This window comes from Lissotriton vulgaris, chromosome 1_1, assembly GCF_964263255.1.
Source record: "Lissotriton vulgaris chromosome 1_1, aLisVul1.2, whole genome shotgun sequence".
NCBI classification, from domain to species: domain Eukaryota; kingdom Metazoa; phylum Chordata; class Amphibia; order Caudata; family Salamandridae; genus Lissotriton; species Lissotriton vulgaris.
In genome coordinates this window covers 1,316,698,266-1,316,718,657 of record NC_141685.1, presented here as the reverse complement: position 1 = coordinate 1,316,718,657, position 20,392 = coordinate 1,316,698,266, and the positions used below count along the sequence as shown (strand labels likewise).

At 42.4% G+C, this 20,392-nt stretch overlaps 1 protein-coding gene across 5 annotated transcripts in view; it reads left to right on the top strand.

Annotated features, from left to right (window-relative positions):
* Positions 1-20,392, top strand: part of SLC11A2 (solute carrier family 11 member 2) — a 445,949-nt gene that overhangs the window by 409,365 nt on the left and 16,192 nt on the right. For all 5 annotated transcript variants that reach the window (XR_015309911.1, XM_086965754.1, XM_086965745.1 and 2 more), the window contains 2 exons: positions 14,191-14,344; positions 15,588-15,641. Coding sequence is in view for 4 of the 5 variants with exons in the window: in XM_086965754.1 (XP_086821880.1) it covers positions 14,191-14,344; positions 15,588-15,641 (208 nt within the window). In the remaining variant the exon portion in view is untranslated. The remainder of the gene's footprint in view (positions 1-14,190; positions 14,345-15,587; positions 15,642-20,392) is intronic.

Genomic DNA, 20,392 nt, shown 5'->3' with positions numbered 1-20,392 from the left:
TACAGTGGAAGTGTAAAAGATGTATCGGTGTCTGTGGTGAAGGGGGCAGGAGAGTCTTTCTGCCAGCTTTTTGAGGAGTTGAGGCCATTCTCCCTTGAAGAGGATGATTTGAGAAAGTGAAGTTGGTTAGCGGGTCCCCTCACCTCTAAGCGGTCTTTGGGGACCAAGAGCAACTGGCGCAGTTATTAATTGTTTAAAACTGGTTACTTGGAATGCGCCAGTCCTTTGAAGCAATGGAAAAAAACGAACATTGTTTTAAGTAGTTTTGCCGCCAATATCATTTGCATCCAGGAATCCTGGCAAATGGCTGACTTTGAATCGGAAAGATAATTTGCCCATAGCTGTAGTGCAACTCAATCTAGGAGGGGGAATGCTAAGAGAGACGTAGAGATACTCTCAATTATAGCCGGTCATACCGTTACTTTAGAAATGCTTCCAATGTAATCCAAGCTATAAAAATACATTTGAAGGCGAGTCAACATGTAGAGGCTCATTTCTACCTGTGAATTCCTTCCATGTGCAGTTGAGTACTGAATTATTCTCTTTATATAACCGAGATCTTAAAATAGGAAGTTTGTAAACTAGTCATTTTAATTGATGACTTTAATACCAAAGTATCAAACTATGCTGTAAGGGTATTTGTAAATTTAGAAAAAGAAGCAGTGTTAAAACTTTCCATGCTATTATTCCGACAAACATGAGAGCAGATAATAGAGGTCTTGTACTTTTGGACCTGTTCAGAAAAGGGGAATATCTGATAGTTCTTGTTAGAATTGAAAATCATACTCTAACTACGGTTACCCATAATTCTAAGTCTGGTTGCTCTAATATTGATTATTTGATTGGTCTCTTTTCTATTTTTGGTTTGATCTCGGAAATTAACATTATTGAAATCCATTTAGTGATCATAAAGCTCTTTCCTTTCTGATAGACTTAGTTTTGTATGGGGTAGAGTCCTAGAAACGTAATGAAATAAAGTGGGGTTTGGAAGATCCCACTTTAGAACGTGCTGAGGAGCCAACTTGATCTGTAAGCTTAAAGATTCCCTGTGTGTGAGAACATGTGATCAGCGATTTATGTAGTCTGATACTTTCTGTAAATATGAAAGGTATGTGAAGCTTTTTTTTTTTTTTTACAAAGGTTGACCTATATTCAAAGTACCCACTAAGAGGGCTACCTTCCTCTCCAGTGGTCCATCTAAACCTGAAGGTAAATAACTTAGTTAGATGTCAATATCTATCCTTCACTGTTGAAAGGGGTACATTTTTCAGTCTCCTGAAAATGAGAATATTCACCTCTCCATTTCAGTAATTAGGGAGGAGCCCTTGGTATGGGCTTAGTGTCTAATCCATATGTTTGAAAACAGTTTTCAACGATGTGCAATCCTACCTTCTTGATCTGGGAGCAATTATAGCTTCTTTACAAAAAAAGCGATTTCACAATATGTCCTACAATTTTTGTCGAATTGCTCTCTTAAATGCAGTAGGAAAACTGTCAAAAATATTCTGGAACATTTACTTATTTGGGTAGAAGAGGAACAGATCATGCCTATGGAACAAGCTGGGTGTAAGAAAAATCAGTCCACGTGACCTTAGGTAGCATCTTATTGCAGTTAATTGTGGTAAAGTGTTATTGCTCATGGCCTCCATGTCTATGCAGCTTTCATTGATTATTACTCAGGATTTGATAGTGGATCACCCACCGTTCTGGAAAAAACTGCATAGATTATGTATGGCATATAAATACATCAATAAATTATTGCCTTACATTCTGCTACTTGGTGCAAAGTGTTATTCGGAAGTGACAGGCGTATGTCCTCTGTAATGCCCACCAAAAATGTTTAAAACAATGCTGCTGTCTCGCTCATATATTGTTGTCCTTATAGAGCTCCAATCTGCTACAACATCAAGAATAGGGGTACATTACTGTACCGGTCTACTCTATGCAGATGACCTTATCATTCTTGATTTAACACCTCACCTAAGGGGCTGAGAAATCAATTGTTATCCTTTATAGATCCTCATTTATGATAAATCTGTCAAAAAGTAAGGTTTTTATATTTTTTTTAATGGTAACAAGCCTGTGAAGTCTTGCAACTACTGCGGGTATGTTAATGGGGAGAGGCTGAAAGTGATGAATCTGTATATTTATTTAGGTAAAATTGTTTCTAGCTCTGAGTGATATGGATCTCATTTGTCATAGTTCTATCAATCCTTTACCTCATACCAACGAGTTATGGCCCTTTTATAACGCTGTGAGCCGTACTTTCTGTATATCTGGCAAAATCCTCCTGACTGTTTTATCGATAGAGACAATGGATACTGTATAGTGGTATTTTTTTGTAGAGATAATGGAAGGAAACATTTTATGGAAGGTGTGCAATTTAACACCCTGGCAGCAGTTGAGGCACTAAGACTAGAGTTTAGATTAACAAGTACCTATGTACAAGGTTTGGTTGGTGTGGTCACTTGGGGATTTAGGCGGCTGAGGGGAGAGGAGAATTCACTAAGGAGTTTTATGAGTACGGAAATTCTTAATATGCAGGAAAAAAAATTGTTTTATAGGAATGTTTATAATACACTAAATATGTTCGAGTTAAAGAAGGAAACCTTAGACTCCTTTTCTACCGTTCCACTTAATAGCGTTTTAAGGCATTCTTCTGGGATCTTAAGTCAAAGTCCTTATGTAAAATTTTGTAAAGGTAAGAGAAAATGTTACATAATAATTGCTACATGCCAATTTCAAGAACCATGGTAGTATCTGTCTTGGAACCTTGATCATGGAATTCGCCGTGTTTGGACATTGTTACACATGAATTTACTTCCTCTAACTGTCCTAATGGCAAACTGGTTTAACTCTTGGACTAAGGATAAATCTTGTAATTTTTGTAATCTGGGAGTTTAGAATTTTAAAAATGTTTTACTTGTCCAGCACTGCATTCCATGTCAATTTTTGAGGCTACTGTTTTTAAAATATAATGTTTGAATGCAGCAGAAGCTCGGTATTTGTTTTTTTATGTCCTGTGAATGAGACCATTTGTGTTTTTTTTCAAAACCATATTGTATTTATGAAATGTAGCTATTTATTTTATCTTGTGGACCTCATAAGAGATCCAAATCTTGAATAAAGAATTTAATTGATTGTAAACGAACCTACAGAATGTCAGTATATTAAAGACACAGTATTACAATGAATATTCACATCACATGTAAATAACATGCTAAAAATGTACCATACTTTGCAACAGGAGTAATCACATTTATGCTCCAATGTGGAGCAGAGTGGGGGGGGATAATAACGAGTGATTTGTCCCATTTCTGTGACGACGCAATCTACCAATGTCTGTAAAGACAAGGTGACAGTTTAGATCTACTTCTTAAATGGTGTTGCACCACATTGCATAATTTATTCACCTCTAGTTCATGAAACAGGTGGTAAACATGGAAGCATTTGACTAGCCATCTTGTCTCTTTGTGCCCTGCCTTCAAAATGTCTTTAAACTTAAAAAGTCTTAAAATTCGATAGAAACATCCCTGAATTTAGATAAAGTAGGTGGGACAACTTCTTTAAAGAGTTTCATAACCTGCTCAATTCCAGCTCTTCTGCTACTCTGCAGTTTTATATCCATGATACTCTTAAAAGGTTCCCTAAACACAACTTAAGGAACTCTGTGAAAAGGGTAATCTATAGACTGAAAATATCAACGTATCCTTACCCAAAGACATTCCACTTAGTAGAGGATGAACAGCTGCTACACCTGATATGTTGTTTAGTTCCCAGCAAGACTAATTAAGATGTCAGGACCACTTCTGCCATAGGTGCCTATGTGGGATCCCTCACCAACAAACTCGTGCTGACGAGGCTTACCTGTAATGTTTACTTGTGCATGTGGTCCAGTACTGAAAGTTAAAGGCCAGTTCGGAAAGATTTCTTAAAATCTCTGGTAATCCTCCAAGCCACAAGATGAAGGTTTCTTGCAAACATTATATTGCACATATATGCCTTGATCTCACTAGAAGATTGGAAAAACAGAGAAAGCTCCTCTGACATTTCCAGAAGCGGTGTAAATAAGGACTGGCGATCTTAGGCAGTTCAGTTCGGATCAGTTAAAATTTGAGCTTGTGAAGAACCCCCACCTGTAATCATTAAAAAAGTGAGAAAACACCAGCTGTCAAAGATGACCTCTCCTAGGAGGAAAGCATCCAAAATAACATATCCAGCAGCTGGATCTACTGACTTTAGCTGAAATGGCCTGAAATCAGTTTAGCTTAAAAAAATGAATGCTTAATGATTCTAATAGCTGAAGTCAAGTAGTTATCTGGAATTCCACTGTAATATCTTGTTTGATTTGACCTAGCAGAGAAATTGCTTTACTCAGTCAATAATCAAAAAACAATTAGAACTGATTTGTCCATTCCATTAGTTTATTGGACCTTGTTGAAGCAACATACTCTTAATACAATATAGAGATCCTCAACTGTGCAGACCTTTTAAACAAATCGGACAATTTTGGCCAGAGAGCCACAGACCCTAGACCTTGAGAGACCCCGACCAGGCACCCCAGCCACTCTCGCTGGTGTCCGACGTGATGATAATCTGCTCCGAATCCCTCAAGGAGACCCGTTTCAGGATTTTGGAGGGCTCGAGCCACCACCTCAGTTCCGCCCTGGTCACCTGCGTCACAGGAACAAAGTAAAATTCCTGCCCATTGATCACCCAGTAGCCCAAAATGAACCTCATCAAAATATTGAGGTGCTACCGAGCCCAGGGCACCAAAAACACTGGCAGCCAGATCGTCTTCACCCTCATCCAAAGGGAAACCGTACTTCCCTGCATTCACCAACAACCCATGAGTCGACAGGAGGTCCAGAACCCTCTGAACAAGTAAGGTAAAGAGAAGCCCCTTTTACCAAACAGTCATCAAGATATGGGAAGATGCCAATCCCTGGAGAGGAAGAATCTCCATCAGGTGGGCCAACATCTTGCTAAACACCCGAGGGGCTGACTTCAGACAAAATGGCAACACCTGGTATTAGTAATGCGCTGCCCTACCACAAAACTCAGAAACTGCTGATGATTCGGATGCACAGGAACATGGAGGTACACATCCTGCTGATTAATGGTAGCCAAGTAATCCCTGGAGCCACCAGGGGAAGGAGCTACTGAAGAGACAGCATCTTGGAATGGTCGCTACCCACCGATTGAGGAGCTTCAAGTCCAAGACTGGCCGAAAGTCCCCTGACACCTTCTGCACAAGCAACAGGATCGAGTACACCCACTTGCCAACCTGATCCAATGGCACTAGTTGGATTGCACATTTTCCCACCACCAATCTGATCCCTTCGTAAAGTGCCACACTCTTGGCAGGAGACCTGAGGTCAGGTGTTGGGTTGCACCCTGTACTTGGAGGAAGTGAGACAAAAATCTATATGATAGCCTCTCCAAACTATATTCCTCATCCACATGTCAGTGACGGACAGTAGCCAGGCAGGAAGGATAGCCACTGCACGAGCCCCCACTGGAAGAGAGGCTGTGGGAGACCGATAGTTCGAAGCACTGACTGGACTGCCTGGCCTTGGGCGTGACAGCCTGCTGCCTTGCCCTCCGGAGCTGAAACGTCTTCCTGCGAAAGGCATAAGAACGCTGGTCCTTGCAAGGGGCATTGCGGCTCTCACAAGCCTCCGAGTGATTCCAAGACTTAGACATGTTACCAGAAGAGAACCTGTAGGACCAAGTGTGCTTCTTGTCCTTAAGCTATTTCCGGATCAGACCATCCAATCGATCCCAAAATAGCTTGCCCCCGTCAAAGGGAAGCTTAAAAAATGAAGCCTTCTCTGCTAGGTCTGTCTTCCAGTCTCTCAACAACAGGTTGTGCTTTGCCATGAGAAGTACATAGTAAGCCACAGCAGCTGCTTGGATGACATCAGCCAACACATCCGCCAGGAACTTAGCCTGTTGCTCCGTGTCAACCAGAACATCAGGCACATGGGCACAGTACTGCATGGCCGCCGCCAAGGCCTCGAAGTCCTTCACCAATGATTGAGCAGTTAACACCCCATATGATGCTGCCAGCAGCACCAGGTTGGAAGCAGAGGAAGATTTCTTAAGGCCACCATCCACCTTGTGGTCAACATAATCGGATGGCAGGCAGTCATCTGGATTTAAAGAAGAATGCCCAATGAGTGGTGCCAGGATGGAATCCACCTTGACAGAATCCAGCAACAGCTTATCCCTGTCCTCCAATATATAGGATTTCTATAAGAACCGCGGAACCTGGAAATGTTCAGGCTCCTCCCAGGGCCTAAAAATGTCCTCCTTGATTCTCGGATGCAAAGGGAAAGCCAGTGCCACAGGCTTAGCGAGTTGTGGGAACAGAGAGTCAGCTGTCCCCTCCTACAGAGGCGACACCAGGCCCAGATTGTCTCAAATATGGCCCAGAATATCCGACCGCCCATCCCAGGAGATGAACTTCCCATCAGGTACCACATGTCTCTCAGGACCAGGCATCTAAGAGTCAGTAGAGTCCCCATTATCATCCCGCCAGGCAGAGGGAAGCCTAGCCTTGCGTTTGATAGACAGGACTCTGGTGACAGTGGAATCAATCATAGCCTGAACCTCCAGGGCCTTCGGGGATACCGAAGGCCCAGCCGGGACAACATTAGCACCCCTATTAGGGACATCCAAACGGGAACCACTGTCCACCAAATCCGGCGGACGAGTCCTTCTCCTCTTTGCCCCATGCTTTTCCATTGTATTCACAAACTAAACAGACCCCAGAAATCTCAGAATAAGTAGGACTCCAGAAGTCCCTCCTCATTGGAGAGAACCAGTAAAAATATAACACGCCTCTACTGGCCATTCACACGGCCACAAAAAATTCTGAGCACTACAGGCCCCCAGAATAACGAGCCAAAGCCTCCCCACTGTAAGCTAAGCCAGAAAACTGGAGGCCCGCCCGCCTTGTCAGAAGCGCCAGGGTCGGGCCCAACCATAAGACAGCAATCCCAGGAGACAGTCTCCCTGGAAACCAGCACCCACCCCCTAGTCAGCCGAAGGAAGCACAGCAGACCTCTGGCCCGGCCACAAAAAAGGGAAGTTGGCAAGAGCCCCAGCCACTGCACTGCAGGCAGCCTGCCCCCCGCCCTCACCTGAAGTTCGCCATCACACCTCCTCGCTGCACGCTGTCTCCAGAGACCAGACGCTGCCAAGCTCAGCATGGCGCCAATTTGTCCTCGCATGCTCCCCAATCCTGCCAGCACCATGCGACCAGGAATGGAGCCGCAACATAAAGTTGGAGCATGCGCACTGCGCGTGCCTGTAGATGTGTGATGGACACAAAAAAGAAACCGGAGGGGGGAAGAAATTTTGTGAGTTGGAAAGGTGTGTAATTGGAGGCACAGGAACCTCACTATGAGCCAGTACAGTGAGAAGGACGAAGGGGTAATGCCCCTGCTTGGCTTAACTTAAGAATTCTTTAATTCAGATTCAGTATCTTTTCAAAGCTCTCTGTCATAAAGCTATGTATGCATACACCCATGAGCTATACAATCCCCCTATTCGCCTGATGCTTACCTTTGTTCTAGGTTTTTACTTGTAAATATTCAGAAAGTTAGCAGATGCGTATAGGTGTCTGTGCCTTTTCTGTACTGGCAGCTGAGGCCTGGAATAATCATCTGCCACCATTTGTTCAGAATCATATCTTCAAAATTTTCATAGGTTGTTAAAAACTTATTTATTCCAGATATGTTACCTGTTTTCTTTTACCTTTCTAGCACCTGAACACTCTTGGGTAATTGGCATGTATTATAAAAATAAAATCCTGCAACCATTCGTGTGGTTACCCCTGCCCCTATCCCACCCTTCATTTTTTGTGCAGTTGCCCCATCCCTTCTTGCCTGTCCACCCGCCCCCCACCAGTGTTATTCCCTCCCTCCCTCCGTGTTGCAATTTAAAAAAAATGCCATATCAACCAGTGCTAATGTGTTTAAAAAATAAAAATATTAAAATAAAAAGCATTAGGGCTGGCTGTTTCAGTGCACTTAATAAAAAATAAATGCCATGGTGTAAGGCACCTGTGCTCATGTACACATGCTGTATGCAAGACTTTGCCAATGCTTGTTTGAATTTCTGTTGGACTTGTGGCTGGATGTTATGGTAATGTGGGAAAAATTGCATTGATTAAAACTACTGAAACACGCAGCCGCATTATTCAAATATTTCAGCTGGGAACCCTGCAGTCACAGTACTACTAAACTTTCTGTACAAAAGTTAATCTACTTCTCCAGACAGTACATAATTAAATGGAACTATCATTAAGTCTAAAAATTCCATCCACTATCTCTATGTTGTAACCAGTTTCTTGGCATTCACCACAACTTTCACTTCCTACAACTGACGGGTTGCCAGCTGCTGACATTCTATGGCGCTCTGAGTTCTCCATTTATGTATTTATTTGTTTAAGGTCTCATCTACAGACCACTTCAGCTGTCTGTTGGTGATCAGACTTACAGTAGGCAGTATAGACGTAGATTGTGCTTTAAGTCCACCCATTGCTCCTGATTCAATGGTTTTCCTTGATGTTCTTGGTAATGTCCCACCCGAAGAGCATTTCGGTGAAGTGTTTTGAGTAGATGAAAGTAACCTTCTTCTCCTGAGGTAAGACTTTGCAGTGCGAGGAACTATTTTCCCTCCCTCTTTTGTGTGTTTCTGACCCCCCGCTAGTTTATGAAAGAATAAGGTTTCCCCAATAGCTGCTTACCCCAGTACTGTGCATTCCTTTCCTCACCTGCCACACAGATTTCCGACATCCACCTTGAAATGATTATTAAATCATTCCAAGATGAGCATCTGGTGGTGTTCATGTGCAGTGGTAATCTCAGAATCATTTTTTGTAAGCTAAAACAAACAAGATTCCAAGATGGCTGTGATATGTGTGCACACACGCGCAGTGGCCACCTTATAATGGCTCATCAAGAAAGCCTACTCCAGTACGCATTGTGGCAATCTTATCATTATTATTTTTTTAAACTAAAACAAAGCTGTTACAATATATCGCTGCACATGCACATACATGCTCAACAGACATCTTTTAGTTTAAGAAGCTTAGTTCTTTTAGGTAAAGAAAAACCCTTTTCAAGACAGCTGCTGCATATGACCTCTGAACCATGTTAATAATCTTGAATTATTTTACAAAAAACAAAACAATTAAAAGATGGTCGCTACCTATCTGGGGGAAAATGAGCACTGTGGCAAATCTGAGATGTGTCATGCCTGAGACCTGTTACTTTTTTATCAGTGCTTATTTTTTTCCTAATGAGGAACAGTTAAATAATGATACTTAAATAGTAATTCCCTTAGTTTATTGCCATAGAATCCTGAGCTGTAACAAAGCAGCCAAATCTTCAATCCATGAACCAGATTTTTGAAAGGTTAAAGTCAACCGCCATGGCTATCCACAGCACATTGGAACTCACCGGTTGGAGTTCAAGCCTCTGGTCCTCCAGCTCTGTGGTGCTGTCAGACCTTTCACCCCCTTTAGAATGGCCTGGACGTGGGACACAGTTTTCGCCATTTGCCTTAGGGGCCCTTTGAACCTGCTGGATAGTGTTAAAAATGATTTTGTCACTTTGACCTTGCTTTTAAAATTTGAAAACTGTCACAGCCGCATACCTGCACTTGAATTTGTTCTACCACCGCGTTTAGAGCGGGTCACTGCCATTGAAAGCGCATCACACCACACCGCCAGAACGGCGGACATCTTGGGTGAGGGCTAGGATCGGGGCGGTCTAGTCGTCAGAAGGACGCTAGACCAGTACTTAAGGCAGACAAATTAGGCGGCCAAACACTTAGGAAATTGCCTCTTGGACAGCACAGAGGAGCTATACCAATTGTTTGAGACAGCGCGCTCACCAGGAGCGTTATTGCACTTTTAAAAACCCTGTTTTGTCTGATTGTGTTAAAAATGATTTTGTCACTTTGACCTTGCTTTTAAAATTTGAAAACTGTCACAGCTGCATACCTGCACTTGAATTTGTTCTACCACCGCGTTTAGAGCGGATCACTGCCATTGAAAGCGCATCACACCACACCGCCAGAACGGCGGACATCTTGGGTGAGGGCTAGGATCGGGGCGGTCTAGTCGTCAGAAGGACGCTAGACCAGTACTTAAGGCAGCCATGCTAACGCGCAGCGGGCTCGCCGAAGCATCGCCAGAGTCACGCCAGAGTCCAGCCCGTCTGCGCCCGTCCGCGCACAGACGGGCCCGGGGGCACGGACTTCTGACCAACTGCGCTCCTACTCTTCAGAGGAATTGCGCAGCTTGGACAAAGGTGAGGTACGATTGGATAGTGACATCTTGTTGAAACTCCAAAAGTACGCGATATGTCGCTCCCACTATGTGGCCCCTTCAGAAGTGTACTCCTCATTGGAAATAGCGAGCCTAAACACCCGCTCACTCCATTGTCACCACGCTGAGGTCTATAATATGTTGCAGGACAACGACATCGATATATTGACCTTAACAGAGACCTGGATGGGTGAGAGCTCGACACCAGACATCATTGCTGCTCTCCCCAGCAGCTATGACGCCTTATGGCATAACCGCCCAGGAAACACACGGGGGAGGAGTAGCTGTAATATTTAAAAAGTCCTTGTCAGTGGAAATAATGCTATCTGAGACAGTCGATCTGGCTGATCTACTCGGGGTGAAAGTTACAGTCAACAACTCATGTTGGGTGGTGCTAGTGGTATATCGCCCGCCCAATGCCACCGCAACGTTCCAGGACCTATTCGGCCCCATCATGTCAGACCTATGCACTCGTTATACAAAAATCCTAGTCACAGGAGACTTTAACTTGCATTGGGACAGCCCCCACTGGGATCTACCTATGCGCCATTTGGACACCTTGATGTCAGCGCTAAGCTTTAAACAACTTGTGAAGGTTCCCACACACATCAAAGGACACACCCTCGACCTGGTGTGGACTACAGACCCACTTGTGACACTGAAAGAGGTAGTCCCATGTATTTGGTCTGATCATTATTTAGTATCCGTGGAGATACGTATTAATGGCCAAATAACTAACCCTCCACCAGATGTCAGGATAATTCGTAAATGGGCAGAGGTTGATTTGAGAACCCTGACCAAGGCGCTCTCGCCTAGGGACTGTCCTCTGAGCTCAGACCATAGTCTGGACCAGCAATATGCGGATTTAACGCAGAGCTTGACCCTAGCTATTGATCAGATAGCACCCAAGAGAATGAAGTTGATAAAAGGACCTGGTAAGGAAGCCCCATGGTTTACGCCATTGCTGAGGGACCTTAAAAGGAAACTCAGAGCCCTGGAAAGAGGTTGGAGGAAAACTAAACTGGATTCAGCCAGGAACCTCTATCGAACCTCCCTCAATGCATATAAAAAACATATCACTCTTGCTAAAGCTGAATATTATGAATCCCGCTTAAGCAAGGCAGCCAACGTGCAGAAAGAGACTTTTAAGATCCTGTCGGAGTTGACTAAAAAAACAGACAGTGCTAAGGCTCTTATAAACTGTAACTCCTTCCAGGGATACTTTCTGGAGAAAGTAAGAATTATTATCCAGGAGATAAAAAGTGGTATGCCAAGTGGGATGGTTACACATACAGCCCCTCATAGATCAGTTGATTGCTCCATCGCACAGTTTCCAGAGATTGACACTCTGAGTCTGCAACAGTTGATGGACAGAATCAAGTCTGGATCTCCAGCGGACCCATGTCCACCTAAAATCTTTCAGGTAGCCCGTCCCTTACTGGAGGAGCGGGTCATCTCCCTCCTAAATAGGTCCTTGGAGACAGGACATTTACCAGCAGAACTCAAAGAAGCGCGTGTGAGACCTTTGCTGAAAAAGCCTGGCGCCGACCCCGCAGTATTAAAAAACTACAGGCTGATCTCTCAACTACCATTCCTCTCTAAAGTACTGGAACAACATGTACTAAAATCCCTGTCCATGTACCTGGAGTCTCACCATCTACTTCATGAACGACTGGCAGGGTTTCGAGCGCATCATAGCACCGAGTTGGTGATGCTCTCGGTGCTGGATGAATTGAGAGGCCTGGCTGACGGTAAAAAACCGAGCGCCCTGATCTTGTTAGACCTTTCAGCGGCGTTCGATACCGTCAGCCATGCTTTGCTGCTGGAAAGACTGAATGACTTTGGCATCAAAGGCCGGGCCTTCAGATGGTTGCAGTCCTTTTTGTCAGGAAGGACCCAAAGAATACAACTTGGGGAAGAAACCTCTGAAGTGGGGAATTTGGAATGTGGGGTGCCCCAGGGCTCGGCCCTGTCCCCACTTCTATTTAACATATACCTGCAGCCTCTGATTGCCTCTCTAGCGCGCATGGGCTGCACAGTATTCAACTATGCGGACGACACGCAGCTGTTGCTGAGTGTCGATAACACTAGTGCCGCTCAACTCCAGACTCAGAACATCTTGAGACACACGGTCCAATGGATGACAGGAAACCTCCTAAAAATCAATCCAGATAAGACTGAGGTATTGGTGATTCCATCCGCCACTTCTCCATGGTGTGACCTCTACTGGCCCGCAGAGTTAGGCCCGGCTCCAAAACCTAGCCTGAATGTGAAGAGTCTAGGGATTAAATTAGACTGCGACCTATCAATGGGTAACCAGATCTCTTCAGTGGTGGGTAGCTGTACCAATATTATTCGACAGCTACGGAAATTAGTACCTGTCATCTCCCAATCCATGTTACGCTCCATTGTCGCAGCCACCGTGCTTTCAAGGATAGACTATGGAAATGCCCTCTACCTTGGTCTGCCAAAAATCCTGACAAACAGGCTGCAGGTTGTGATGAATGATGCTGCTCACCTCATTTTTAGACTGCCAAGACGAACTAAAGCATCTCCCCTGTTACAGAGCCTCCACTGGCTCCCTATTAAGGAGCGAGTGGAATTTAAAAGTTTGTGCATAGCCCACAAAGCCATCTATGGCATGGCGCCTGCATACATTAAAGACCGTGTGGCGGTGTACAGCCCAATGAGAACCCTCAGATCCTCAGACTCTCAATTGTTGGTCTGCCCTCGGTATCAACTTGTCACCAAGGGTGGAAGAGCCTTCTCGGTGCTGGTTCCTCAACTATGGAACACTCTACCTGAGCCACTGCGCAGGGAAGAGAACCTCCTACGCTTTAGAAAGGGGTTAAAAACGCTGCTATTTAGGAGGTCCCTGAGTGCCAACTAGGCTATTGGTTGCCTATCTGTGTTGCTAAAGTTGTTGTTTGTACCATCGATTTCCGAGCGCTTAGAGGCCTGCAGGTGATTGGGCGCGTTACAAATCAAAAATAACAATAACAATAACAATAACAATAGTGGCAGTTGACTGGAACTTTTCATGCCTGACCTGACTTTCTAACCTTGGTCCTTACGTTTTAATTTCTCAGGTTTCAGTGAAGGTTTACTTTTGTCTGCTACAATCAAAGTTTTGGGAAAGTACTCGAGGCCACGGTTCATTTTATCACCATATTTATCACTTTTCATTATTTATATTACAGCGTTATTCGCCCCACAGGGTGAAACAAGTGTCGGCTGTCCTTGTCATGTCTAATAAAGTCTTATAATTCTACAAAAAGAGTGAAATAGACTAATTGAGAGGTGAATGGATGGAATACACAGCAACAGAATATGCCCCTCAATATGAAGATAACATGGATTTAACCATGCTGAATGAACAACTATCTAACTAGACTAAAGGAACATATGCTCACATATTACCCTATTTGCCCTTTTGAAGCTATTATGGTCCAGAGCTTTCAGCAGGTTTCCTTTTGATGTTTTGAATTTTCTTGGAATTGAGATATAGACCTGGGACCCCTGGACCAGTCACCTTTGTTGGAACTCCCACTCAACCAGTGCTTATCTTTAATCTGATTAGTTGTCAAAGCTCAATGAATTGATGAGGAGGAAGCATTTTTAGTGCTACATGGGATCAAAATATGTCAGCCATGTAATGATTCTTTTTCATCTGTAACAGTATTTTTCTTTTCAAGGCGTTGTGTTTGATCCTAGCAGATCTGCCCCTAAAAGTTGGTCCAGAACTGAGGAAATATGTTCAAAATGTTGTGTTTGAATCACGTTGCTGCGCACATTGGCCCTCCAGTCCCTGTGCTTTATTTTTCTTTTTTTCTTCCTCATCACAGTGGCTGGAAGATCGCCGGCGGAGTCCTGATCCTCATTGTCTGCTCCATAAACATGTACTTTGTGTACGCCTATGTCTCTGCTCTGCAGAGCATACCACTATACGTAGTGGCATCTCTCCTCTCTGTGATGTACCTCTGCTTTGTAGCATATCTGGTAAGTGTGTCCTTTGTTTAATTTTCACTTGCAGACTTGTACTGATCTCCTGCGTCTTGTGTGTTATTTTTGGTGACTTTATGTAACACCAACTATCACAGAAACTTGCTTTTTATGCCCTATATGCCACCTTTTACTCTGCTTTTCAATCCGATTTATATCTGCTTTTTGGAGCTGGTTATTACAGCATTTAGGTTCAGAAGCATCAAACTGCACTAAGTTGTGGGTTTGATGTTTCCAAATATTTTAAATAGAAGGCACAATTTTGTTTGTAAATGCGAATAGCGGGAAAAGAGAAAGGGATAATAGATATTCCTTTCTTATGTTGTTCTCTCTCCAGGCACATGTCCTTCATGCCAATCTCTCAGATGACTTCGAGTCAACCATTGAGTCAGCAGTTAATGGCCTGAATGTGCTTGTGTGGGTTGCCCGATATGGTGCATGTGATTCCTAATGGGTGAATGATTAACTAGATCATGGGAAGAGTATTTTCAGAATTAAGCTATACCTATAACTTCTTTTGAAGTCTAACGGATCCCCACTGCATTCGGGGTACCCATGGCTTGCGCACTAATAAAGTATACCAGGATAAATGCACTGCGAAAGGCACAGTATTTTAACTCAACATATGCATTTGAGAAATCTCCCCTAGAATATACTTGAAAATATAACGGTGAGCAGGATATTCTCTGCAGTCTTAGTATTTTAATTCTTGATATAGTACTGCACAATCTTAAGAACATGGGGACATATTTAGAACATGGTGTACTGATACATGAATACAGGTGATAATACATCAATTTTCACTGTAGCAGGATTTATAAATAGTATTAAAATGTGAGAGGAATTCTGCATGCATTTTAAATAGTATGGATTTATGCAATGGGTGCAGCTTGCTTAAGGTGTTTTTAAAAGAAATGCAGTTTTACGTCCTGATACCAGTGCCTGAAATATGGCCTACCGGTACGATCAGGAGAAACCTCTCCTCTGTTTAGTGATGCGCTTTATGGCCTACTGTAATCTCACCTTTATGGAAACCTAATGCAGCCCTTATGTTTGACACTGCCTCCTCTTTCCTCCCTCTCACTTGCTTGCTATTCTCACGTGCTCTTTGTTGATCATTCTGTCTCTCTCCTGCTCTTTCTCTTGTCCTCTCTTTCTCTATTTCACTCGCTCTATTTCCAACTCCTATGTATTTTTTGGCCATGAAATAACCATGCGATTGTTCTTCTTCCGTTTGCAGAGCTGGCAGTGTTTGGTGGCACTTGGAGTTTCATACCTCGAATGTGGTCAGAGGGTAAGCATCCATCAGATTATGCTGACCGAAGAGCGACCAGATTCCCCGAGTATCTAACAGCTCCAAGTATCTAAGAGCTGAGTCTATCTGTGCACAGCAGGTAGCCATCAGAGCCAGTGTGTTTCTATGGTTTACTGTGTGAACATATCCAAATGTATGTGCGGTATGCACAGAAGACGCTTAGGCGTAGGGACGTAACCTACTTCCTGTAATTTTACTGCATTGAGTTGACATATGCTTTGTATTTCTGAGAGAATTTTCTCCCCACCAACCACAAAAAATTGTCTTTCCTCTTTGCTGACCATCTCGTAAATGATCAAAAATAGGGTTTGATACTTTTGGCTGTGCATCATAGCTGCAACATGTTCAGTGTAGAGTGGTCAGTCATATGAGTGTTAACTATTTTTAAAATACTCAATATTAATATCCAATTTGTGAAAATCCAAATTAAGAGTAGAGAAATTGAGACAGACGGTTACATTGATTTGCTTGAGATCAAGCAGAATGTATTTGACTGGAAAACAGGCCATTAAATATCAACATTTGACACTAACCCCCCCTCCATGTCCCTCCATCCCCTCCAAAACAAAACAGAGTAGCAGATTAAATGAACAGATATAAACGGCTTCACTGAACAATCTCATTGTTTTTCATGTCACCATTAGCATGCATCAGGCAAAAGTAACTTTGTAGGAAGCCATCATTGAATGGGGCAGTTTGCAAGATCTTTAAATTCCAGCTGCTTTCTCATCTAAGCCCATGAGAATAAAATCTTAGTTTGCCAAGGGAGAGTAAAACAAGGTATTCCAATGTGTGTACCAACTGGTCTGGTCTTGCATGCTGCCATGTGGCAGTATAGAAAGGTGAGAGATACTCTCTGCACACGTGGCTGCATACCCACACTACTTTTTTGACATATTCCTCCATGTCTGGCATCCTGTGACCACTGCAGAGGGTCCTTTTGTTTCAAGAAAACAAGCCTTGCTTTGAAATGCAAGAAGGGCTTTCTTCTGGCCCAGATTTAAAAAAAATTGTCTTGCTGTAAATTGCAGCACTCCAGTTATAAAAATCTTTCACTTTATTCAGAGTGCCCTCTCTTCCCCACTGGAGTACTTAACCTAATTGTGTAGATCCATCCCGGTTCACCGACGCCCACACCACTAGAGTGCATTATGTGAAAAAGTCACACTTTCTCTTTACTGATTGATCGGTAACACCGCTGGAGGGAGCAGTGTCTGCTCATTTATTCCACCACTTGCTTTGGTTAGTAGACAGTCATGTACTCGCATAACATGGAAAGTAAACAGCGTTCTTAAAAACACCTGCTTTTTCAAATTACACTTATCATTTTTAAAATGGTTTTATGATTTGGCTAAACATAATCTCTTTGTTGAAATATTAAGCCTTGTCAAAATCTCTTCCTATCTCCCAAAAACAAAACGGTTCCTTTGGGTTAGCGTCTTCCTATTCACGGTTTTTGCTCTTCTCATACATTGTCAACCTTTACTCATTTCTTTAGAACTCATGATAAATTGTAAATGTGTTCAGTGCTCGACAGGTAATGTGGACAGGACTATCTGATTTATTCAACTATATTAAAAGTAGTGTTAGACCTGTCAACACAGAAAGATCAGACAACTACAGAACCTAAACACAACTTCTCAGTAGCAGTTCCATCACAAAATGTATTAGTGATTTCCATCAAATGATTGTTGACCGGAAGGGGAATTATAATGCAAGTGCACCTCCGAGGTTTGTTTCTTGATGGTCAGCAAAGTGAAAATACATTTGTGGGCTTTACTGTGCCCCCTTAATGATTCAGTGTGTGCTACCTTCGAAATATGCAAGTATTAATTGTTGATACAATATGAACATATAACTTAAAGGAGAACCTGTGTGCATTTTTCATCATACTGTACTGCTTTTTTGGCGCAAATATACTGATGTGAAATCAGGCTTTATGACAACCTAACATAGCGCCACCTAGCACATTGGACATTGCTCTTTGAATCAGAATGTATAAACAATTTATTGTGGATGCACAGAGGCCAATGCATGAAAACAAACATTTTTACCTTTCAGCAGTCTGCTATTTATTTTGTATTAATGATGCTTTATGCAGGCTAAGGCTGCATTTTTCCGGTGTGTTAAAGGGAAGTGAACAGAAATGAGTCTTTAAAAAGCAAGACAATGCCTCTGGAAAGCATCACCCATTGCCAGTGATAGTATGCAATTAATAGTGGTAGAAACTATCATCAATTATCATACTATGAATCTTTAAAAGCGATCATCATTTAACAATGATCAGCATACATTGCCTTTAAAAATTATAATACAGCATTGTATCATCCATTTTGAAAGTCACAATATTGTGGACTAGAAATTAAATTACGATCATTTGCAGCATGTAGACCAAAACATGTATGCTGCACTTCCCCAGGTCAAGCAAATAAGGCTGATGTGTATCACCCAAGCATCACATACAGAAATATGCCAAATGCATAGATAGTTTGAATACGAGCTTGTTCTCTAGTTTCATTTTTAAATCGTGATGATTACATTCTTTCCTCTTTTTCGGAACTTGAATTCAGAGGGAGGTTAACAAATCTCTGTGTGTGTTACCATGTGCCAATGTCTTAGAAGCATCCACTTTCTGGTGAGCTTGAGCGAGGGTCTAAATGCTGTTATGATCCCTCGTGCGCAATACTTCAAAGGTAAAATGGGGGAAGTGGGGTGGGGGGTGCCGATGAGGCTTTTGAGAAGCCTGCTGTCACATTAGCCTACGCTCTTGTATTGTGTTTGAACTAAGAGGATCATCTTTATCTTGGAGAGCCACGCTGTCACTATTCAGAAAGTGCCCCATATTAGGAATGACTATGTCTAAAAGCAACTATTGACAATTTTTTAAGCCCCTTAAACAAACATCCTGCAAACTCAAAAATGTTGGACAAAGCTTACTTTCAAACAAATGTAACTTGCTTCTGTAAACCTAGCATATTTTCAGATGTCTATGGCAGAAACCTGCTTTGATGAAAAGTTGAATAAAACATACCTTTCAAGAACCCTCTCAGAATGCTAAGCACACCGTGACTTAAGTGGACTAAGTACTTTCTCAATTGAACACGATAAGCCTTGTTCAAGGAACAGATGAATGTGATCAGTATACTGATTCTCATCAGATGAAGGTTCACTAAGTGTCAGCTAAATATAGTTTGTAAATCACATAACAATATAAATGAATATTTATAATTGGGCAGGCACAGAGATTGTGTAGAGAAGGCAGGCTCTGGTATTTTAGCACTCTTTGTGTATGGTCTATGTCCACTATCCTTTAATCTATATTATCAGCCACATCCCCTTTATACAATATGCTTTGCTAGTGCATACTTGTATATCCCTTCGTAAAAAATAGTCTCATTGTCTGCAAAGGCAGGAGGGAACTGTATGTAATGTTGGTACGGCAGGGCTTAGTATGGGGCTCCATGCCCAGGAGGAGCTGGGTTGTGTCATGCTACTGCTATCTCCTTCCACCATGTGAAAGACATGCCTAAAGCTGGTTCTAATTCTGGCGATGATGGTGAGCCACTGTCCACTTTGTAGACGTATTGAGGTCTTCAACTGATCTTCTCCCATGGCACCTTAAAAAACGCTTTTATTTTTGTTTTCTAAAATTCCATTATTCCATCTTAATTTGTCTTCCTAAATAAGGAAATTCCGAGGCCACGTAATCCCTGTCTATTTGGCAAGGAATGCAGTCAGTTGACTTCTCCCATGTTCTTTTTCCTTCACGCCAAAATGAGGGAGTGCTATAGTAGATGGTGCCACACATGTCTCGATCTGCATTTATGCAGCGCGCTAACCTTTATCAACATTTTTGGGAACTATTTCAAACAAGCCCTTTTGTGCGCTTTACTTACATGTGCAGCTGGAGTCTCAGCCTTTGGGGTGAAATTGCATGGTTTTATTGTGTTATTCCCACAAACAAAAGTAGCTCTATTCCTTCTATCAAATTAATGATGTTTTCTGTCTTGCTTTGGCTTCAGTGCATCTGGAATATATGTTGATATAATTGGCATAGCCACAAGAGGTTCTTAGACTGGAGGGGTTGGTTTGAGAGAAGTTTCATTTTTAAGAGGTGGAATGATTCCCAGCCCATACATAAAACTAGATTTCCATATATTAGAGGAAAAATACACGGAGGTTCTTCTTTTAGAATTGTCAAGAAATCATGTCAATTCCCAATATTTTGTAAACGCCATGCGGTTTCACTTCACAAGCACTGTTCATGCCACAAAATCCAATTGCAATAACGATTCTCAGATAGGTTGGGCTTGCAGTTGCTGCAAAGCAAATGGAATGCAGAATGTAATATGGTAATTTATACAAGCTCCCTTTATGACCAGTGTTGGGCATTTGAAATAAGTAAACATTCTCTTGATTTCTACTTGTAGAATCTGATGCCACTTGACTCACTTTCCTGTGTGAATTTCATGGTCCTTTATATAGGCATCCGATTTCAGCCTACAGCTGTATCGGGCCCCTTTTCTGTGCTGTCAATATTTCCATGTATGACAGCATGAGAGCTATAACTATGCCATTGTTCATATTTGTGATTATTTATGATTGTGCTCCTCACACAGCAAATCATACTACATTGTTACTAAATAAATCACAATTTAGATGACGGTGCAGCTTTAAGTCATTATATTTAAATATATATATATTTTTCAGTTTCAGAACACAAACCTAAT